At 34.1% G+C, this 25181-nt stretch overlaps 1 protein-coding gene across 1 annotated transcript in view; it reads right to left on the bottom strand.

The window, feature by feature from the left end:
• The window catches only part of IL1RAPL1 (interleukin 1 receptor accessory protein like 1), a 574062-nt gene extending 549423 nt beyond the window's left edge, over positions 1–24639 (bottom strand). Inside the window, exon 1 of the mRNA XM_030459987.1 lies at positions 24558–24639. Within this exon, the coding sequence (XP_030315847.1) occupies positions 24558–24639 (82 nt within the window). The remainder of the gene's footprint in view (positions 1–24557) is intronic.
• Between the last annotated feature and the right edge of the window lie 542 nt (positions 24640–25181).

Genomic DNA, 25181 nt, shown 5'->3' on the forward strand with positions numbered 1-25181 from the left:
GGGACAAGGTGAGGTAAATCTTAGTTTGAAAAGTAAAAAGGGATATAAGTATTTGAGGTTCTCATATTATGGCAACATAACACTGTATGACCTAGGAAAAGCTTTATCTTCTTTTTTTTTAATTTGTACTAATGAGCAGTAGTGTGAGTAAGATCAATTTTCTATCCACTGGAACAGTGCTTTCTTTACCCCCAAGGCTTTATTCAGCAATTTCACCTTTTAAAGTTAAGAACCAAACAGGCATGTCGAAACTAAATGGTTTGTTCTGTGATCATGTGTTAAAAACTCACGCCCTCTTCCCAGAGCTATATTAGCAGGGTGTAAAAATAAAACAAAAATTCTAAATGACTGCTGATTTTTAATTTGTATTCCCTCAGAAAAAAAATTGCTATATTGACAAGAATAAAAAATATCTAATAAGTTTGTTAGAAGGTAATGTCAATAAATTAGTGTTGTCTTTCAAATTATACCACAGGGTTTAGAAGTTTCTTTCTACAAAAAGTTTAAAGTAAAGATTGTTCTTGAAGATATCGAATAGAAAACTAAGCTTTCAGAAATCAGGAGTCACTAGTAATGTATAAAAGAGGAAAAAAAAACAAAACAAACAACAACCTATAAAAAAGTCTACAGAAAATCAGACTACAGAAATGTATTGCTTCTCCTTCCATCACACCCAACTGACCAAAGACATAAGACTGACAAAGAAGCTGAGAAAAATGTAATGGATGTGTGGGGTCCTGGAGAGAATTATTTTCACTTAAATGACAAGAAAAGGAAATTTCCCTCTGATGGCAAATGACCACACCCAACCAGTTACTAGCTGGTTCAGAGATGAGCGAACAGGCTTCACAGTTTTTTATTTTAATGCATGCACTGGATTTCCCCTAAAGATAAGATGGAGATTTTATATCTTCTGTAGAGAAAATTAAAAAAAGAAAATGTTTTTTAGAAAAGTGAATTTTTTTTTTAGTGTAGGAACCTTTAAATTCCATAAATTACACTCATGTCTAGGGTTACTATGATGGAATTACCTTATAAAAAGTCAGTTTGGGAAAAAGGATATAGTAGGCCAGAGATCTATGTATACAGAAGCAAAGAGGAAGACTGTATAAATTTAAACTTCTTGATAGAACAAGTACAAATTATTGTACAAAAAATTTGTTTTGCATTGGAAAGACCATAAAAAATCATAGTTCAAACCCCCCTGCATGGGCAGGGACACCTCCCTGTAGACCAGGAAGAGTTGTATAACAGGTTGTTTTAACAACCTATATAATATGTAAAACCTATATAACAGGTACAATATACATTATATAATGCTCTATTTTAAGTCTTTTTCTACACCTAGAAAAAATATTAAGGAATGTGTGAAAACTGGTAATAGTATTACATTTGCTCTATACTATCACACAGGTCTTTGCTTGCTCAACAAGAATTCAAGATGTCTGTTACTATAATCTGATAATGGATGGGCAACAGTTCCATGGAGGACAAATTAAACTAAATTGCCTTTTTTATGGCCAGTTTCATTGACATTCCAGTGCCATCTAGAAGGGAAATTAAGCTCCTCCTGGGTGTTTTGCAGAGACTCTGATCAGTCACGGCTCCGATTTGCTGCTCTCGGGTAAAAATCTCCCTTTCACAGCTCTAAGAGGGCAGTTTAGCAGATAGAGGAGTCAAGGCTGGGGCAATTCCCCAACAGTTGCCACTCCGTTTCCCTCCTCAATAGAGGTAAAACTATCAGGTTTCTTTTCTTCTTATGGACAACTGGAAAAAGTAAAACTCAAATCAAGGTGAGAAAGATTTCAAAGTGTTTCAAAGAGGCTTTTCGTGACAGTCATTTAATGGTGGGAGTTCAAAAAAAAATGCAGATAGTTTTTTGAGCAGAGGTCTTTTTAATAATAAATATGTATCTTGAAAATGTACTCAATAACAGAGGACCTTTCTTGTTAAAAATATAAAGCTGAAACTGTAAGTCCTACTAGTTTCACATCCTAAAAATGCTACTTCCAGGTCAGGCGTAAGGCTCACAATTGACCTGTATGTGATATAATTTTCAATTTCCTTCCATTTCTCAAATATGTTCACTTTCATCTAAAATAAAAAGCTGAATTTTGCTTTGAAATACCCACATTAATTATGGACAAAAGCAAAGACCTTGCCTCTACCAAAACCTATTCAGCCAACTCCTGAATTGCCCTACCAATCGTGAAAAGTTTTATATTTGTAGTCAAGGAAGAAATTCATTCTGATTCTTGAAATAATATAAATAAATCTATTATTTTGACACCAAATAATAATACGCCTTTTTTTTTTTTTTCAAATAGAGCACTATTTTAATTTGTTTTCAGAAGTTAACTGTGAAAACAACTATGCTGCCAAAAAACAAGAACTTCTTTTGTCTTCGCCTTAATCCCTCTTTTAATTCAATCTTTGAGAGGAAATGTTGCTATGAAACAACTTGTCATTTTTATAAAAAGAAGAGTGACAAGACTAACTTTAATGATGTCTTTAAAAAGCACTAAAAATCCCACACAAACAAAAAGACCCAAAAACAAACAAACAAAAAACCCAGAGAAAACAGAGTCCGGATTATTCCTCAGATTCTTTAAAATTCTGCAAACACTTCTGCATCACTCAGCTGGAGAAGACTACACCACTTTTCATGCCAGTCTTTAGTTAATGAGATCTCTGAGGCTCTTACTGGGTATGGAGCCACCTGGATTTACTGCAATACTGTTTTACAGCTACAAAAATGAAGCTGAATACCACAGAAAAAGAAGATCTGATGCACACATTATTGGATGGATGAAATAGTACTCATCATGGGACTTATCATGTCTCTAGAAAAGGAACTTTGAAATATAATAAATAATATTATCATATAATAACCTTAGGGAAATAAATTAACAAATTACTAGAGAAAAATACATGATTTATTCTTTCCATAAATTTCAATTTCTCCTTGCCTAAAATGAATAAGATGTAAAAGGGCTTCAGTTCCTATAGCTGCTGTGTTTTTATAACATAAAAAGCCTTTAATGCTTGCACACAGTTATGAAGAACCACCTCCAGCCTGGCCCATCTAGAGCCATCTACAGCACACAAACTCAAGGTAAATCCTCATATACTTTTGAAAGCTTGATAATATGTACTAGAACTCTGCTTATTCCATTATCTTCAATGACTTTTACTGCGTTTATTCAGGGTACAGGATAAGCCCTCAGTGTTAGGGTAAGTTTTTGGATATACAGTAGATAAATGCCTGGCATAGTACATGGGGGTGTACACAATGAAAAAATGGTAACAGCTTCTCAAAGGATTTATAGAAGAATCCAAAAGGAGAAAAATCAGGCCTGAGTTAAACTACAAAACAGAGTACTTGCTTAAACATCAGACTGTCTCTATTCACTTTAAAAGCAACAATAATAATAAGAATTGTATGTTTGTGTTAAAAATCTCATTCTTTTTTTGCAGACCATGTCTTAGGCATGCATATTCCACTTACTATTCTATTTCTTGTCTCATTTGCTCCTCTGAATCTCAGAAGATCCCTTGAAATGCACTATGGAAAGCAGAAATTACGATTGCAAGTAGTTCAAATTAATTTTCAAACCCTAAAGATTCTTGCTATGCTTTTTTTTTTTTTTTTCTTAAACCAAATCACTGAGATCACAGTAATTTCATTTGACTTGTTTCTAGCAGTTACTAAAATACATACTATAACAATTTAGTTTCCTATTAGCATTATTATATCAAACCTTCTTCTGAGGGTCTGACTCATGAGTAATCAGCAGATAATAACTACATGAGTCAAGAAGACCCTGGTAAATTGGTGCATGTAAAGAGGATCAGCCTACACTGAACTGGTATTTTAGGCCAATTCTCAATTATTTTCCTTTTCAACTCTCTGAAGTGTAAGGGAAATCAGAAATAAGATTAAGCCTGAATTCCACTACAGTGTAACAAACATGAAAAACCTCCATGCATTGAACGAGAAAAACCAACCCTACAGGAAACAAAAAATGGCAAGGAACAAAACCAGAAATTATTCAAACTTATTGAGAAGATTTAGGCATATAAATGAAAAACAAACTTTTCCAATATTTTCAGTGAAAGGACTGAAGTGAAAGACTATGATGAAACTCATTGATTCCAGAATATAGAATCAAATATATAAGCATGTAGAAAGAGACACCATAAAAAGTAAAATTTAACTTTGTGATGTCAACATAGTTGAGGAAGAAACATTAAACCTTAAAGAAATCGTTATTTTGTCAATGTCTGTACAATGATTTTGACATCAGTGAGAGAAATGTGTACCTTGCCCTCTCCTGTATTTGGTTTACAGCATAAGCTTTTTTTCCGAAAGGAGGGAAAGGTTAAATTATTATCATTGAAACTTTAGTGTCTAAAAAATAGACTAGGAAGAACAGGATTAATGTATTGATTAACAGTTAAATCAAGAAAGTTACTGCTTTCTACTGGCTAATAGCTGAAGAATGTCTAATTAACTTTAAAAAGCCATCCCATTGGGAATGATTTAGATGAACATTGGTCTTCTGATGAAGCTAAATTGGCTTGTGATAAATTTAAAGAATTAAGTAAGATTCACATGAAGTTACTGGAGATTAGAATGGGTGATGCTCTCCATTCAACAACTGGATGTGAGCTTTCTGTGGAGAATTTGACAGTCTGTTGTAACTGAATCAATCATTTTTTTTTCTACTTCTGACTAAAATAATACGCCAAGTGGTTCTCTGATAAGTCTTTATGTAGCTTCAAGTATTCATCTCTTTTATGTACAGCAGTGCTCAGATGTTTTTTGCCTTTGATCTAGCTTCTACCAAATTCTTGTGAGACACTAAATGCTTGTCAGTGTTCAAGTGTTTTCTCTGTCTTCTCAGGTTAAACATGCATCATCCTTACTGAAAAGAATCTTCTTTGCTTTCAGTCATAGACACGAGGATGTACAATATCACAGATAAATGCATTCTTCTGGAATATTTAAGGCAAATGTCTACCTCATTTGGTTAAATAAAAATTACAAAAAGAAACCCAGAAACTGGATCAACTTTTTCCCCAGAATTTGACATTTTATTACCTTGAGATGTCACTAAAGATAAAATGAAGCAGGACAGGCTGAATTAATGGCATCCTATTTCTCCCAAAAGCACTGAGAGAGGACTGAACAAATACTCCCAGAATACACCAAGCTAGACAGGACTAGGCAACATAATGCTAAGAATACACTAGTGCCATAAATCATCTGGATAGTATATAAACCTACTGAAATTATATATACAGTAGAACCATACAAAGCTACTTAAGAGTGTTCTGGAGTAGGTAACTAGAAACATCAATCATTCAAAATAAAAAACAACTTTTTGTGGAGGTGGTGTGCTTTCTATTTCAGATGCAGAATTTAAAAAACAATATTAAAAGAAAGATGTAGCCTGTAGAGACAGATTTGAAGGTATTCTTACTTCAAAGATAGATCAATTAAGTAATCAAATAATTTAAAATATTGACTTAATATTGACTCTTTTAAAGAAAGCCTGGTTATACAAAAAACAAAAATTAAAGTCAACTTGTGATAGATACCTGACAGTTAAAATTAAAATGAGAGATTTTTCAGTGATTTTGATATACTTTTCAATCTGCACATTCTTCATTTAAGCAAGTAGGAATGGATATAGTTATCAAATAAATACAGTCCAGGAAAATATTTTTAAAAAGTAACATATATTTATAGAAGCAAATTCTGAGAACTGTAGCTGAGTGAAGGGAAACAAATGAATTTACAGAAAAGAAACATGATTCAATGTTCAATACAGTCAGGACGTCAGAGGAAAAAGACAAGCTATTTTTTTCTTGGAACACTGAGATGAACTATTACAACATATTACTCAGCAAAATCACCTTCATTAGACCACTCAAGGTTGTTATGTGTAATGAGACAGATGTCATGTGCTTCAGAAAATGCTAGTAGGGCTTACATTGCTCATGAAAGATTAAAAGTTAACTTGAATAAACAGCATTAATTTCCTCTCTGCACATACTTCATGAAAGAAATATGTCTTCTTCACAGTCAGTCAGATGGTGATATCAAGTGACTAAACATTGGATGGAAGGAAGTGCCTGAAAACATTCATGGAAGTTAAAGTTTAAAAAACTGTTTAAAATTAAAATTGATAAAATTTATCTCTAGACCAAAAATAGTTCATATGCCTCAATCCTAGCAGTAACTCAAGAGAAGCAGGAGAATTCTGATATAGATAAAAAGCAGTGGACCTGAGTAAGTTTTTTGTTGTTTTATTTTTCTGTATCTATTAATTAAACCAATACTGTAAAAACATATGTTGATTTTAGGAAAGTTTTTAATATTTTAGTTTCATATCTTCTTTATGTGGACATAATACATGTGCTTTATGTGGATACACCAATTTTTTAGAAAGCCATGTTTATGTCCAAATTCACATTCCAATCTTTCCTTCCCTTCTATGTTGAACACAGAGTCACATTTATTTTTAGAAATTATTATGTCACTTCTTTAGCTGATGGTAATTGACGGGGTCTCTATCATATGAGCTCACAAGCCAGAAAAGGATCAGAAATAGTTGATACATATAGTCTGAGGTATTTAAACTGAAAAACACTTCACAGCAAAATGCTATGTAATGTGTAATTTTTAATATTTAAATTTTGCCTGAAAGTATTTTGTAGAACTTTCCATTGGCTGAAGGGTGTCTGTTTTTCTTCATTTCTTACTAATGTAACATGGCATGGTCACAGCTTTGAATTACAGTGCATTTTAAAAAGGCAAACATCAGAAAAGAAAATTATTCCTCCCTGTGATCATAACATAAATTCAAAGCAGAGACAAATTTTATGGTATTGAAAATGATGTGGCTATTAATTCAATATAACAGTTTTGTAGAAACACTGCTTGACTGCAGCACCACCAGCCCTCTCCTCCACTAATCAGAAAGGTTATCACAGTGTTATTTTTGATCTACTAATATAATTCAGACTAAAAGGCAGACATATACACTACACTGAACAGACAGTATTAATTTCGTAAAACCGAACTTCTCCTAGAACCATGACATTTTAGAAAATGTTTTATTACTTTAGAAAAGTTCTCAGTCAGCATTATCTGTTTGATGGATGGACCACTCAGTGGATAAAGAACCTGCTTGACAGCCACAACCAAAGAGTGGCTGTCAATGGGTCCATGTGCAAGGGAAGTGACAAGTGGAGTCCCCCAAGGATCAGTACTGGGACTCATACTGTTAAAAATCTTTGTCAGTGGCATGAATGGTGGCACTGAGTGCACTCTCAGCAAGTTCACTGATGACACCAAGCTGTGTGGTGAAGCTGACACGCTGGAGGGGAGGGATGCCATCCAGAGAGACCTTGACAGGCTGGAGAGGTGGGACCATGCCAATCTCATGAAGTTCAACAAGACCAAGTGCAAAGTCCTGCATCTGGGTTAAGGCAATCCCAAGCACTGATACAGGTTGGGCAGTGACTGGCTTTTCCCTGAGGAAAAGGATTTGGGGGTGCCGGTGGATGAGAAGTTCATCATGAGCCATCAGTGTACACTTGCAGCCCAGAAAGCCAACCAGATCCTTGGCTGCATCAAGAGAAGCAGGCCAAGGGAGGTGATTCTCCCCCTCTACTCTTTTCTTGTGAGACCCCGCCTGGAGTACTAAGTCCAGTTCTGGACCCCTTTTACAGGAGAAACATGGATGTGCTGTATTGTGTCCAGAGAAGGGCCATGAGGATGACCAGAGTGTTAGAGCAGCTCCCCTTTGCAGACAGACTGAGAGAGTTGGGGTTATTCAGTCTGGAGAGGAAGAGGCTCTGAGGAAACCTCATTGTAGCCTTCCCATATCTGAGGGGGGCCTACAAGAAAGCTGGTGAGGGATTTTTAGGATGTTAGGGAGTGATGGGGGAATGGATTCAAACTAGAGGAGGGTAGATTTAGATTAGTTGTTAAGAAGTTCTTCACCATGAGGGTGGTGAAACACTGGCACAGTTTGCCCAGAGAGGTGGCGGAAGCCCCATCCCTGGAAGTTTTTAAGACAGGGCTCTGAGCAACCTGATCTAGTGGGAGATGTCCCTGCCCATGGTTGGAACTAGATGATCTTAAAGGTCCCTTCCAACCCTGAAAATTCTATGATTCTATGATTCCATATCAGGGATGTGTAATGCAGTAAAATACATTAAAGGTTACATAGCCATGAGTAGAGAAACAAACAAATCAGAATATGCTCTTTGATGGTTAAAAATGAGAATTTAAGAAATCAAATAGTGACTTCCAACATTTGATATATAAAATAACATTTTGTTTTAAAGCAGTGAGTTGTACTCTAACCTCTCCAATCCACTGATTTAAACCTAGATGTATTTCATTGCAAACCACTGAAGGCAATTTAGTCCCTCCCTAAATTAGAAACTGTCATTAAACATAAAGCAAATTTGAAAAATGTGGAAGTTAAACATTCATCCATAATCTAGTTAACCACAGGCAAAACTAATTTATCTTTTGCATCAACACTTTATTACTTGTTACTTTTTTATATACACTTATAAATGTCAAAACACAATAGAGCTCCTACTGGACAGATAACAAATCTGAGGGTCTCAGCTGTTATAGAACAAGTCACTCTCTCATAACAAATATAATGCAACATCCCCCCTAATTCTTTGCTCAGTCTTTTGAAAAGATGGATGAGGAAGCCTGTCCTGGCCAGAGCATTTAAGCTACACAGATAGGAAGCAATAGTAGAGGAGAAACTGGAAACTGTGCAAGTGAAATTAGGCCAGCAGCAAACAACTATCTGCCTTGCCCAGAGCAAGAACAGGAGCTGTGAGTCAGGTATCTGTCCATATTTTGATGCCTCTAGGGCATCTCATGAAAAAATGTAATTCAACTACTGCACTGCCTTAGTAAAGGCAATACAATGCTAGACTCAGTTATTGGAAGAAAACACACAGAAGTTCAGGATATTTTAAAATACATAGATGGTGCCTAGGAGCTACAATGGATGAATAGTTTGCCCATTTTTTTCTTCTTCTAAAGTAAAAGAACAAAGTGGCATGCGATTCCACAGGAAATTTTACAGAGATTCTGCAAACATCTGTTGTGAACCTATTCCAAAAGATTTTGAGGAATTTGATTGTCAAGAGCAGTGATCTTGAAAAGCAGCAAGAGGAAAGTACTTTATATTCAGAGACTGTCAAGTTGTGAAGCTCAATAACAACTCTGAAGTGAGGAGAAAAACTTGCCAGAGGCTGGATTGTTGGATGGAGCTATTGATTGGATAAAAATGAGTATTCCAGAAAGATAGAGGCCCTTTGAAGAGGTAAAAAATATTAAAATAAATTCAATTAAAATCTAAAAATTGAAAATTTTTACATTTACAGTACTCTACAGTCTCTATTTTGTTTGGGGGTTTTTTTGTTTGTTTTTTTGGTGTTTTGTTGTTGGTTGGGTTGGGTTTGGGGTTTTTTTGGGGGGGGGTGTTTTTTTTTGTTTTTTATAAATACACACTCTTCATGGAACTTATCTGGTTTGATAAGTTCACATTTTCCTTAAAAATATTTTCTGTGGGAATATATCTGTCATGTTTAACTATATTAAAAGTGAACATGGAAGTTACATCCTCTACTTGTTCAAAAATAATGTTTCCCAGATCTTCCAACAACTGCAATAAACTCACATAGTTGGCTTTAAAAAAGGATGTCTTGACTATTACAAAACAACTGCTTGGAAGACTCCAAAGTACTGTATATTGGAGATCTCTTCAAACTAATGCTACATTTGTGTGTCTGCCCCACTAAAGCTGCAGTTGGTTCACCCCATTGTGAAGCAGATTCATGCCACTGATGCTCTGTGTGGGACTTCAGATAAAGTACAAGTTTAAAGTTGCTCATCCAGATTTTCCTTTAAAAAAATCAGTTCTCCCCTCTCTGCATAATCCCATAGTAGATGCATTCAGCCAAGACAGAGAAAGTCAGTAAACTGAACACTTGTGAAAAACCAGTTTGAAGCCTCAGCTTTAAACGCAAACTGAAAGGCTGTTTTTATTACATTTGTGTTTTTTCTTAAATAAAAGTAAGTATAATCACAGTTGAAGTCTTTCAAAATGTTTGAAAGATGTTTCATCTTCATTAGGTTGAAAAGTGGGAATGCATTGAATAGGAGGTGATCGGTGTGCCAGTGAAAAATTCCTAAGAAAATCTCAGGGTCAGAATGTGAAGCACTTGCTTAGGTTAAGTAACCAACTATAAATGATTATTACTGAAGTTAAGTTATACTTTAAAAATTATATTAACATTAGTAAAGAGATGAGACTTATTGCAGTAAAAACAGACCTGAGTAAAAACATTGCTGGTAATTAAACATCTGTACCCATCAAAATAAAAAGTTAAATAACTGAAGATGTCTGAAAAAATGGTAATGAAAATTCTACTGTTTTTGAAAACAAAACAAAACAAAACAAAAAACAAAGCAAAACCAAAAAACAAAAAAAAAACCCAAACCCCAAAACATTAAAAGATCAGTAATGACTGAAAAAAAATTATCTTTGTCAGCTTTCTTTCTCAGAATATTTGCTCTTTCTACATCTTAACTTTTTGTGTTAAGTACTGCCTTGTGAATTTTTTCTTACTCATGCCTTCAGGTTCAGAACTGAACACTACACAGTATGCATAATTTATCAGTAGGTATAAGACAGCTGTTTTCATATGTATTTTGAAGGGAAGAGGCATCTCAAAGTGCACCTAACAGTCATAAGTACAAACTGTACAAAATAAAACCCGCAACATTACACAACAACCTATAATGATACTTTTTCAGTAAAATAAAAAAATCAATTTAACGGTAGCTAAAATTAAATAATTTGAGGTAGATTAAATATTTTCCACTTTTTTTACCTAATTCAAAGGGAAATGATATTATCAGCTCCATATTTGCTTATTTTTCATCTACATTTTACAATTTCACCCCAAACTAACAAAATACACAGCACTGTATTACTTACACCAAAACCAACTCTAAGAAAAAAGAAATCCAAACCAAAAAATATTCCATAAACACGCAGTAAAGGCCAGGAATCTACAAGTCTATAAGAAGAGGGAAAAAAAGCAAGAAGTTCACCTTTGCTCTGAGTGAAGTAAATGTGAACAGAAACTACCCTCACATGTGAATTATCATTGAGAATTCACCACAGCAGCAAAGGACTGTGAACAAAGCATACATAACACATTATTCTGCTCTCTTGAGTGTGATGGAACTTGATGCCTGACCTTTCCTGTAAAAGAGAGACAAGATTTAAAGCCTTCATACTAAATTTGGCTTAGAAATAAAGATCAGGCAAATGGGAAAGACAAAAAGAGCTATATTCAATTAACATATTAATGAAACAACACTAATAAAACATAAACTAAAATATTTTTTAATAATTGCAGGTAGAAAAATTAAGGAACTGCAAAGTTTTCATAATGTAGCAAAGCAGCTTTGATGTAAGCAAGCAATTAGAGAATCGGATACATTTAAAATCACATGGAGTTCATATTACAAAGAGTTGTAACTACCTCTGTCAGAAAACTAGATTGCGATGGTTTCTACTTTAAATAAAACTGAATTTCTGCTTTACAGAACCGAGGATTTGGACATAAATTCCTCAACAGCAAGCGGTTTGTGAAGGCGATGGTTCTTGCACTGCCTACAGCTATGTAGGAAATCATGTGTGGAAGACAGAGGCCTCTTTCTGTTGATCACAATTGTCAACAACTTGAAGTTGATGGACACTTCTTGGCACAGAAAACCAGCTTTTAAGCCCTTTTTTTGAGTTTCTCAGCAGAGAAACCTCTAACAACTTGCTGTTCAGTGAGTAGGAAGATACCATATCTTAATACATCATTCACTTTGTGTATTTATACTGAGGGAAGGAAATGGGAAAAAAGTCTTAAAGTACCATGTAACATGTATTTCTTTGTCACCCAGCTTTTAATAAAAGACTGAGTTAGAGAAAACAGCTACAACTAACCAAACCCATCATCTCCCCAGAGTCATTAATTTCTGAAGAGTTAGCAGAGGATTTCAGTATTCTCTATGGACTTCATGTCTATACTTATCAGAATGGAAAATTTTAGATGTTTCAAATATGATGTAAGTGAAAAATGAACTCTGCTGATTGGTGTTTTTAAAGCACAGTTTGAAATGAATGACTGATTCTCTCCACTGAAAACAATAACATTTTAGGTATGAGCTATCGTGCAGCACATATTCTAGATCTGGTACCATCAGTAGAATTTTATTCTAACTGTCTTCAATAAAATCACATACAAACCATGCTGGCGTTGTACATGCATGACAGTGGCATGATCCCTGTTGGCATGTTTTTTACATGTGCATTCCTTAAGAGTAACAAAGGGGAACAAAGTCATAAATTAATAAAGAGGTCCACAATGTTACATATGAATAAAATCTTGATTCTTCACATTTTCCCTGAATTACAGATTTACAGCTACTTTTTAGTGGAATCTGATTGTGATTCTACATACTGTAGAAGTGCAACCACACTACAGTTCCATCACCCCATTCCCTTCTAAAAATTCCCTTCTGTTTTTTATAGCAGATTTTGTTGGCTTGTTTGTCTGGGGGGCCTTCTGGGGGGAGAGCAAAGACCTCATGGCATTTTGTTTACTTTTGTAGTAAACTCTCACACTGATAAATGTTTAGGTTGTTAAATGATACCTTGCCCAAACTATTTCTTGTTAAATCATCTCATTATTTTTATTCAATTGCATAGACCTCTGAAAATTTAAGTAGGATTTATGGAAAAAAAATACATATATCAGATAAAAATATTGGTAACTATTTCAAGGGAATCAATACAATTTCTTAGCAGACTGAACTATTTTAGTAACTTACTCTTCATTTTTCTTTTTTAATTGGTCAGAAATTTTTTTTGTTGTTTTCTTAATCTCAAATTTTATATATGAATTATTTTCAATTTTTAATGTAATGCGTTTCAAGTACATTTATAGAGGAAAAAAATTACTATTACAAAATATGTCATTTTATTCTCTCATTCCTAACAGCCAGAAGCAATTTGGTTTGCAGTGATATCTTCTCAGACTTTCTGTCTGTTTTAAATGTCCCGCTTCATCTATAGTAGCAAATATTTTAGCATTATTAGTAGCATATATTAGTATATATTAGTTATATATTAGTTATTAGTTATATATATTAGCATATATTAGTTATGTATTAGTAGCATATATATTAGTAAAAATATCAGTGTGCACTTCTGGAGCAGTGGTGCAGTCAGCAGAAGGAAAGCAGGGTGTTTGCTGAACTCCAGGAAGCTTCTTGCAAAATCACAATGTGTTAAGTCATGACTAGAAAAGGCAGCTTGAGTCCATACTTTGCTCAGCCTGTTGAATCAGAAAGGGCTCAAGGTTTGATGATATTGTTTTGTCTCCTCCTTTTGGTGTGCTGCACCCAGGCCATCACCTTCAGTAGCTGGAAAGTATATCTTTAAGCTCCATGATCTCTGGGAAGGATTTGAGCCTTTGAGCCTGTGACTTTTAGCAGAAAATTTGGACTTTGAGACAAGCCAACTTTGTCCTTTAAGAAAAAATAATATTATGAACACCATTACTTCAGGCTGCACTCTTCTTATCTGAACAACTCATGTATGTTGCTGATTTTCTTGGAATTTATTTACATTATAGCCTGCTATTTAGTTTTTAATATCCCAAGTCACCCACTATGACAAACTTCATTAAATAAAAAATGATAATGAATTAGGCAAAAGTGCATGAAGGTAGCATGCCTAGGTCAATTACTTTTCCCATAAGAAAATGCCATGTTTCTTGTATTATCAAAGGTATTAACTATAGGTAAAAGTGAGATTTCCAGGGAACACACATTACACATGTTCATTTTTCCATGTAGATTAACATGTGTCTCATTTATTGGCTTATGTTTCATTAGAGTTTGAATACATTTATAACTTCAAAAAAATAAATAATCTTACTGTAAAGTAGACTTAACATCCTGAACAGGCCATTCTGCTTGGAGGTAGGTCAGATTTTAGAACCTGTCATGGCAATAGCTCCAGTTGGTTCCTTGGTATCTTTCAATTCCGTATTATAGCAATTCAGAGAGACTCTCCTACATGTGCCACAATTTTCACTGGGAGACAACTCATGATGAGGGAGAAGTTTAAGTAACTTCTAATCTGGAAAAATCAAGGGTCAGATACTGCAGTGTGTACATATAAGCCTCAGAAATTTCACCTTAATTCCTTTAAAAAAATGTATAACAGTCCTGAAGTCACTTAATTCAACTTCATGCAGTTCTGAGCAACCTTCCAACCTAAACAACTTTGAAACTATAATTGGAATTATCAATTGGAACTATTTTAATTAGAATTAAAATTGATTTAAAAGAGAATAAAAATTGTTCCTTTTTGCCATGGATGAAAAAGGGTAATTTGTGGAAGTGGGCTACTCCAAATTAATTTGCAGATTGCTTCAACACAATTCTCTGTTTTGCATCTGTACAGCCAATACTTTCCTGAACTCAGTTAAGCATTCAGAGCAAGGTGATAAAATTACAAGAGCACTCATCCCCCAGCTAATGTAAGTGTGCCATAATTTACCATTACAGCAGTCTGATTATTCTCCATAAAACTGCAAAACCCACTTTTGAAAAACAGATAAAAAGATAAATCTTGCAGTAACAACAGACACTTTGCCTTTTGCATTTGAAATAATGCCAGTAACAGCCAAAAAAAAAAAACAAGAAAAGAAGTTGAACAAGGATAGCTAAAGATTGCAGTACTTCAGCCCAGAGGATGACGTATTTTCATGCTAAGTTGCTTCCCATGCATCTACATATGCAGCACAGATAGCATTTTCTGCTTCCATCTTTCAGAAACAACAAGACAGTAAGTATTTTCATATAGGAACAATTTTATGAATTTAATTTTCCTTTAAGTGTATAAACAAAGCATATTCTAATGGGTGAAACTTATGGTCAGCTCTTATTTCTTTAATTTAGTAATATTTCACAACTGAATACACTTAAATAAAAAGACAAATCTATCAGATGTCCATTACTTGTCCTTGAGAGTTGGTTGTTGGTTTTTTTTTTTGTTTGTTTCCTTATTCTCCACAGCCATTATTCTACATAAACTTGACAACATAATATTCAAATAAATAAATCTTCTGCAACAGCCATTTCTGATCAAAGGTCACTTGCTCTTTCACATCTTCTAGGCCATTTGCAAACAGATGCCAGTCAGTGAAACAACCACTAACCATTCCCCAGGGCCCATAGGGACTGTGGAAGCAGAGAGTCATTCTAAACAGCTTCTAAAGCACTGACCAAACTCTGTAAGAATATCTATTACTGTCTTTTTGGCTTTAGATTTTGGTTTGTCTCCTTTACTATCATTAGTCATTTCTTAATAAGTATTGCACACGATAAAACACTGACCCTTTGCTACTGCACAGTCTTTCCATATACTGTGGTATTACTTGCCATCTCCCTGGGCTCTGGAAAGCATCAGGATGGATCCTACCAACAACAAAAGGTCATCCAACTGCTTTTAAAATGCCAGCCATCCTGTTCATAAATGCTCACAGAGCAAGTAAGAGATACTACTTTCACAATGTCTCCAAAATAAGTAATGTATCACGAAGGATTTATTCTTGTGTTGTTTCTTGTAGTTGTTTCTTTTTGCACAAATTCTCTAGTATCATAGAACTGCATTTTTTCTTTTCTTTATAATATAGCTTCCACCACTCCTAAAGTAAACAAACCTCATCACTGTTGTTTGTCTGACATATTGAACTGTGTGACTTAAGAAATAGGTAGAATCCTTGTAACCAAGCATCTATTTAATCTGCCTAACAAAACTGGTGTTCTTTCCAACACATTTATTCTTTAAGGTTTTTCAGATGAAAGCTACACATTGAAAATTAATCCATATCAATGCAATACATGCAAAGTTCTGTAGTAAAGAAACATGCAGTATCATAAGGGATTATTCTTTTTAAAATACACAGTTCTTTACACAGATGGCACTAAGAAAAAAAATAGGCTCAAAACCATATACTAAAGAAATGCGCTAAGTTCCTGAACATGCAAAATGTTAGTAAATAAGCTATTAAATCATACTTTTTTCCAGTATTCCTTGATTCACAAAAAGCAAGTCATACCTGTTCTCCTAACTAGAATCAGGTGTGGTTTTCCCTTCATAGATTAAAAAAGAAGGTGAGAATCACATCAAAATGGACATAGATGGCTTTGCCAGAATTGGTTGTAGGATGGGAATATATGAACTCTAAATAGGGTGCTAAAGGACACTAGCTGCTCTTTTTAACATCCTGGTGCCATATAGAAATAGCAAGCTGTGAAACTTTTCTATGTGCTATATTAATTCCATGATTCTGTCAGATAGATAGCAAAAGTTCTGGACAGAGGGTGAAAGCATTGAAGGAGGCAGAGCATTTAAACAGTCTTCACATCATCTCTAGTTCATTTGGACCACCCTCCCAGCAGGCATAAGCAATCATTCATCCCAGTTGACACCACTGCTATACCTGGTAGCAGTGTTGAAGATTTTCTATCCCTAAAGGAAAAGTGCAAGTAAGAAAATAAATAGTGCCCTCCCCACCGACACACACTATGCAAGGTGTAAACCTAGTAGAGTAATTAGGCAAAACCCAAGAAACTAGATGTACCCTGCTAATTCATTCTTCATCTATGGAGAAGATTTTAATGTTAAAAATAAAACTTTTTTATTCTTACTCAAATAACAATGGGGTGGAACAACCATCTATAAACTGGGACAAAAGAGGTGAAAAAAATAAACTGAAACATCTTAGGATAAAATGCAAAGGAATAACAAAGTTAATAGAAGTGTTATGGAACTAATTAATAAATTAGAATATAAGAAAGTTGCTTGAGAATGAACAGCAGAGACTTCTATTTATCTCCATTGTGTTAAAAAAAATAGGCTTTCCTTCATCTTCGTCTTCTTTTTCTAAAAGAAAAATGTTTCACAGAATTCCCCGATTCAGTTCCACAGCTACAACCATGAACCACTGCATATTTGCATGCCAGTTCAGTTTGGTTTTTTTCAAACAATCTTGATGTGAACTAAAGTTCACTACTTAATCATGTCATGATGCAAAAATACTCTTATCCCCCCAGTGCAATAAGAAAGGTACATATGTTTTTGCTTATAACTTCCTTTCAGTATACTTTTGCTTCTTGTGACCAGAGAAACAGTAAAGGGTTTTCATAGTAATAACAGCAGTCTTAACTGTTCCTAATTAAAAATTCTTGCTCGTAGAAGTTAATCATCACTTAATATTATTTCAGATTCTGTGTAAACCACCCAACAACTCACAATTCATCAATTCATAATGGGAAACTAATATTCTGTAAAAGAGTGAAAACAACATCTAAGAGCCATAAGTATCAGTAGACACAAACTCCTATGGCTTAAAAGAAGTATATCCTTTCATCATTGTTATAGTTTTGCTCCAAAGCCCAGCATATTAGAGTACTGTATATATTGTTGTTCTGCCCATAAGTGGTATAAAAACAAGAACAACAGATATACCTCTATTAATTTATTTTTTAAAACCATCTGTTTACTGTTCAATGCATACTAGATCCAATATGACAGTCATCAACTTTTGACAAGAATCCAAAAAGAAAATACTTAGGCAATCAAAACACAGGCAGAAGGAGAACAGAGAATGGTGCCACTGAAGGAAAGACACTAACAATAGGGTGATTATGCATTTAGGCATCAAGACTCATGCAGAAGGATAATGTTAAAAAAATAAATTAAACATACAAATATTAAAATATTAAGAAGCAGACCAGTGCTGAACCTCAGCACTTGATTGTGTGTAATTTCTCAGTGTTTTTGCCAGATAAGCTGAATTCTAAATAGTTACAATAGTTACACACAATAAAACTAGATTCAGAAATTCTTTTCTGTGAAACGAGTGCTCAGACTCTCTTGACTTGTGTAGATACTGTTCTTCCATATAGCACTGGTGAAGAATTTTCATTCTGTGGATTTTTTTTTTATTATTATTTTTATTATGACATTTGTCCTACGGTGTAAAATCGTGCCTTCATTTATGTTAAGGCCTACATTGCACAGATCACGTGTTCATTTTCCAATTAAAAGAACTCTTTTTGAAAAATAAAAGCTGTGTTGTTTGTACAGATATATCCCTTTTTATACCTGAAATTATGCTTTAAAATATATCTATTCTTACATTATAAATAACTCATATAAATTGATAGGGGATCATAATTTAGAAAAATGCTTGCTTATATATATTAAAGAGCATATAATTTTTAAAAAAACTACTGTCCTGGTTTGGGCCAGGATAAAGGTGATTTTCTGTCTTGTACTTTTGCTTTTAGCTAAGTCTCTTTTAAGTAGTTGCCCTTGCTGAAATTAACAGCAAGTTTCTCAGACAGTGTCTGCGTCTAGGACTGATAACACTTGATGTTTATAGTTACTGCTAGAGAGTGGTGTGGAGAGCCAAGGACACTGCTCAGCTCTGAGGAAAACTTCCTTTCTTCCTTTCTTCCTCCAGAAGGAAGAAAGAGGTCCCACCTGAGCCCTCCTTTGGGGAGGAACGGACGAGATAGATGCCAGAACTGACCAAACAGAGTATTCCATCCCATATACGTCACACTCAGTATAAATTTGAGGCATCACGAGGGCCAAGCCATGATTTCCTGCTTCCGGCTGCCTGTCCTTCCTGCCTTTCCTGCTTCCCTTCCTTCACCCGGCATCCTGGAAGGATCCTGTCCGTTCCTCTGCCTGTGGTCCTGATCCATGCCAGCCCATATCTGTGTGTTCCTGCCTCCAGTTCCCGACTGCTGCCGACTCCAGGAGTCCAGCCTGGACTTTCCCAGGGCTGCCCTGCAGCCTCGGTGGTGACGTGAGAGTTATTGGGAAAAAGGGGGGAGGAATGTGGTTTCCATTTTCCTGTATATTTGTATATATTTAGTAATTTTTCCTATTTATCATTACTGTTTCATTAAAGTTGTGTAGTTTAGTTTCCAACCCATAAGTCTCTCTCCCTTATTCTCTCTCCTTTCTTTATCAGAGAGGAGAGAGAGATTAATAGAGAGCGTCTGGTACTCAGTTTAATTGCCGGGCCAGTGTTAAACTGTGACAACTACTATTGAGATTTTTAGATTAAATTTCCAGTCTTTTTCTCATAATTCCACTTTGTTTGAACAAAAAAAACCAAAAAACAAGAATTACTTTTACTTTGTTAGAATTCATATTTTGCCCCTAAAAATCCAACTAGAATTCAGAAATATCAATGTCACAATGTCAAAACTCTTTACTTCCTTTTTTCATAATGTCAATCTTCCATTCAAGCACAACTAGAACCACTCATTCATTCATAATATCCAAGGCACAGAAAAACTAAACATTAAAATGAGAAGTAATCTTACGTTACATTAAAAAATACATCTATTGACTTTAATTTTATCATAATGATGGGAAGAAGCTCATACATATCCTAATAATCCATCATTAGAAATATTGTCCTTCCAGTTAAATTATTCCATCATAGAATTAATTTGACCCAGAAAAGGAAATTTCCATTTACAACAGCAGAAATGAACAGAGAATATTAATTAGCTCATACTGCATTATAATATGTTGAAAAAAAAGAATTACAGACAGTAATAACAAATCCCCTTTTTTGTTACAAAGAAGTGTGAGATTCCTGTCAGGCATTTCAAGTGTAGAAAATGCCACTACACCAATTCTGTCAAATTACAGTAACCAAGTCATAATTCTTCATGTAATAAAATCTTTTTACATACTTTCTGCCCATTTCCCCCTTTTAACAGATTTAGTTTTTAACAAAAAAAACCCAAACCCAAACCAAACCAACCAACCAAACAAACAAACAAAAAAAACCCCACACTTTTCTTTCCTTAGTCTATTCAGTCTGTTCAGCATCCCTGGAAGAAATCACCAGAGGGTATTGCAGTGTTCAAGTATACTTTTTAACATACATTTTATGATGAAAAAAACCTTTACATATCAGCATGAGGCTCTCTTTCCTAACCTACTTCCTCTTTGATGAATTTTAAATATTTCATAAGCAAAATGCTTGTGCTATTCACCACAAGCAAGTGATCAAATACCACTGAACCTGAAAGAAACAGGCTTCATAAAACCCAAGTTTCTAAGGATGTAAAACCATTCGGCTTAAAAAAAAAATACCTACAGTTCAGTTCAAACTATGAAACAGGATAATTTCAGGGGAAAATCACTGAAAGGGAAACATTTAGAAATGTATTACCATACAGTTCTCAGAATACTATGAAGGAGTGCACTGAGTAACAGTCAGAGGACTGCCCAAAAGCTACATCTTTACAGGCATATCTTCAATTTACATGCACCTTCATGTGGCACCTTCATATATGAAGGCCTGGCTAAAGATCAGGAATTATTTCCAGTGCTTTTCAAGTTTCAGTTCCAGCAAAATCATGTATTGAACAAATTAAAATATGTCGACTTTTAAGTGTTTACTCTTTCTTTGCAGTAAGCAGGACGTGGTGATCAGAGGAATCTTTTCACGACATGAGATGCCTTGAGACATTTAAAAAGCTGAGAAGCAGTCCAAGAGTCATCTTACTGTTTAACAGGTAACATCTGATATCCAACATGTCCCAAATGGAACTTCAGCCTTGCAGTTACTGTTACAATCTTTGAAGCCTCTCCAGAGGTTCATGGGGACTTCACTGAATACCTAAAATTCCCAGTTAACAACCATTAGAGCTACACCTACTCTGTGGCTGGAACGCCAAAGCTTAAGTCTAAGTATCTCTTCTTGAGAAGTCACTGAAACTTTTCAGTGTTCTGCATTCAGCCATAACTGACAGGAAAAGTTTAATGTTATTGTTACCAGAACTGCTCATCCAGACATTGCTATGTAACAAACACAGTTATTACATGCTCTAAATGTAAAATAAATCCATTATATGATAAAGAGTAATTTGAAATGGTTGTTTTACAATTATCAAAATAAAATACTAATTTAAAATTTATTATAGCTATTATTATTCATTTCTAAATGATCAAGAATTAATAAATAAACTTATTTTAGCTATCAAAGTATTCGTTGTCAATAATCTGATTATTAATTATATAAATTGATTTTATAAACTGGGGAAAAAAAGGTGTATCTTCTATCAGATAGAATCATCCATACAAGGTGAAGTGTTACATTGAAAGTTAAAGAGGTATATCATACCACTTCGAGCAAGGTAATTCAAAGCATGTTTTCCACTTATTGTAATAAATACTTGATTAATCTTCCTTCCTTTATACTCTATATTACTATATCTAACTGAGGAATAGTACACAGTGATAGAAAGATTCAAGGACTACCTTTAAGTAATGGAATTTAAGTGTTTTGCATAGTGACAGATCTCATGAACAAAGATATAACCCAATGCAGGAGAACCTAAGTTTTCTCCTGCAATTTTTTTAACCTGCTTTTTAATCAAGACAAAGAATACAATATTGATCTTAATTGTTTACACATATAGCTAATTTTTAATACCATTTCAGTCCTGAAACCCAATAGACAATTAGAGCTGTCATCCGTTTCTAAAAATAAAACCAGAATTTGAGCCTACAAATTTTTCCACATTTTTGGCATGCTGTGTATCCAGACTGACTTTTAAAGGTAGGTTCTCATGTTCTTGACAGAGCAGTGATGAGGTTGGAAATGTACTTCTACCAGATGGAGAAACTTATATTTTTATTAGTCACTATCTTTTCAGAAAAGCTTATGAAAAACTTACAAAAGAAGAAGAAAAATTCAACTGTCAGAACAAGACATACTTCCAAGGATAATTATCTTTTTAACATAAAATATTGAGGTTAAATGCATAGAGAACACAAGATTTGTGCTTTCAGAATTGCTACTTAGAAATAACCTCAATGAAAGTGAATTAGAATGGATAAATCACAATTAGGACAACTATTTATCGTAATAATGCAACAGCTTCTTTATTTTTTATATATTGCTCTAATTCATAGCAGACAAGGAAGTATATAAAAGCAACACACCTCTAAAGTATGAATACTGCATATTTATGACATCTTATAAGTATAAAAATATGCCAATGTTGTTACTGAGCTATTCATTTTACTATAATGTCATTGTTTTGATATTTCAAGAACTATGTGAACTCAGGAGGAACTAAATAAAGTGATACAAACATCACATATAAGGACATGTCCTTATGATCCTTACCATTTTATGTCTACATAAAATGAAAGTTCAGTTTTCCAAGTTGATTTTTTCCTTTTTCCAATTATAAGTTGTGTTAGTTTTGTGTTTTTTTTTTTTAAAAAGCAAAACATTTCTGCTTTCACAGTAAAGACAAGTAAATCTTATTTTGGTAAAACTTCTGCTAGAGTAAACAAAGTTTTATTTGTAGAAACACATCAGGATAGCAAAATAGGCCTTTCTCCACCAAAGGGAAGAGAAAACCAAACCAAAGCAAATCAAAGACAACAAAAACAAACCAAGAGGAATCACACATGTCATTACATTTCACCTACATCTATGGAAGTTCTTCAAGTTTAAAGTCAATAAACGACACAACCAAAGGCAGCTGAATCTGAGATTTCAGTAAATAAGAGAATTTTACTCTGCACATCCATTATGACAAACAGCCCTTTTAGAGATGCAGTTGGATGAAACTATATGCAGGATAAGCAGATCTCATATAAAAACACCAGGAATCCCATGTTACCATAATCTATAAACCAAAGGTTTCCATTGCAGTTTTTCCCTTTTATTACAGCAGCAAGATGACAATGTACTTTATACATCTTAAAAGCACTGTATGCTCTTTTTCTGGACAGCAATTATATTACTTCCCAAACAGAAACTAGCATGTGTATTTTCCACTTTTCCTTTCATTGGTTAATCAAGTGAAGATGACAAAGGAAAAAAAAAATTAAATAAAATGCAAAGAAAGCCCAAGTTCTTACTATTCTCTCAATCAGGTAACTGCTGACTGTCTATTTTTTAGTTCCTTAGAAATGGATTTCATTGTAAAAGTTTTTTTAGCACAATCAGTATTGTTTATACTAAATTTGGATCAAGGGGCTTTGACATAAACCATACAAGTATTAAATCTTAAAGAAAACAACCTTAACCAGACACATTCAAAAGATATCTACAACATCTATATAGGCTTTAACATCATGTTACAAACACATCAATCCATGACCAACTCCTTTGCTCTGCACACAGTCCATATATTTCAGTTTTCTTGAGTTTAAAAATATTTTTAACCTCAAGTCTTGATTGAGAAATACCTTATTTTATAGTAGTACTCCTTTTTAGTTCTTTCCCTTCATGTACATTTCCAGTCACCAAAATCTTAGAGACATAATCAATTTTGTAATATTGTTCCGATATAATCCATAGAAAATAGAGGATACTTAAGATGTTGCCAAAATATATAAAGACCTATGTCTTCCCTATGCAATGATTTATAACAACCATCAACCAGCTCCAGTTGGAAAGAGATTTAAAACAATTACAATTTCACTTCTGAAACAGCACAACAAAAACTACCTAAACTACTTCCAAGACAAAAGGAAAATTACTAGTCACAACTAACCAAAACAACTAATTCTATCAACATGAGATTAAGGTTTTCATTAAGTGTCTTTTAGTGCCACAAAACAAGATAGCTTTTGGAAGTAGCACCCTATTTTTTTTTTTTCATTATCCAATGAAAAACAAAAGAGGGGGTTATGAAAATTTCAGTGTGACATACAAAAAAATGAACCAAAACCACCCAATGTGTCAGTATTAGTGTTGCCTTCATTTACATATGAAAAGAATTAATTTCTGGTGACCTATGTAAGATGCTTGGCAAACTTGCCAACCTCTACTTTGTTTCTGAAAAACTGCCTGTATTTTCTTTACTAAATCTTCAACCATGTATCAGGTAGTCATTTAAAAACTACATCTGACTATTCACTTTTCACAGTTATTAAATTTAGTGTTTGATCTATTTGTATATAAACAAATAAGCAGCCTAGACCAAACCAGCACAATCTAATTTCTAAGAGAACTTTCACCATAAAGTATATAGTCAAACAGACAGATCTAGTAGCTCACATTAACAACACTGACTGCTACAAAGTCTTTTAAGTAAGTTAACTAGTTCTGGGAATAACTTTCCTTCAGCAGATTATTACATTGATTTTACATTACACATTTTTAGTTTTTTTCATCACATTCACATAACACATAGTAGTCTAAAAATATACAGAAGCTACTAACTTCTTTGCTGCAGAATTTGAAATCCTCCTAACTCTGTTCCAAACAACTGTAACAACATCATAGTAAATGTTTGTAAATATTAAGCACTTCTTTCTAAACCACGTATATTAACAGAGACATGAAAATTTACTTACCTGATCCCCTTTTGGTCACAACCTTCAAGCTCTGAGTTAGCGTAGCATACAAGAAAATCAAGTTGGGAATAGGAGCTTTCATCTTCTGTCTTTCCGTGGCTGCTTCCTAGAGTACAGAAAAGAAGAAAAAAGCACTGAGTATATATTGGTGCTGAAACAACCTTGAAGTAACTAATCCTAATACTGATATTTTGGTAAAACTAAATACACTGTTTATAAGCAATTTAATGCACAATAAATGATCTATTGTTCCTGGAAAAAAATTCATAAGCTAAGATCACATTCAAACAAATCCACATACAAACTACATTAACCCTGGAGCTTAAGTTCAAATTTCGCCTGCACACTGAAAATTCATCAGGTCCATATTAAATCTCCTTGACAGATCACCTTGACAAAGCAACTTTGCTCTATTTATTTTACGGAAAAAGTGATGTTTTCCCTAAGCCTCCAATATAACATTTAATTCTTTTAAACATATTATCTATTTCACACCTCAAAAGGAAAAAGAAAATGCACTTCCTCATTATTTTTCCTTCCATTTATTATTTCCACAGACTGAGTACATGATTCACAATGCAATGAAAAGTTAATTAAATATAAAACTGGTCAGCTTCTTAGAAC

Source organism: Calypte anna, chromosome 1 (genome assembly GCF_003957555.1).
Source record: "Calypte anna isolate BGI_N300 chromosome 1, bCalAnn1_v1.p, whole genome shotgun sequence".
NCBI classification, from domain to species: Eukaryota; Metazoa; Chordata; class Aves; order Apodiformes; family Trochilidae; genus Calypte; species Calypte anna.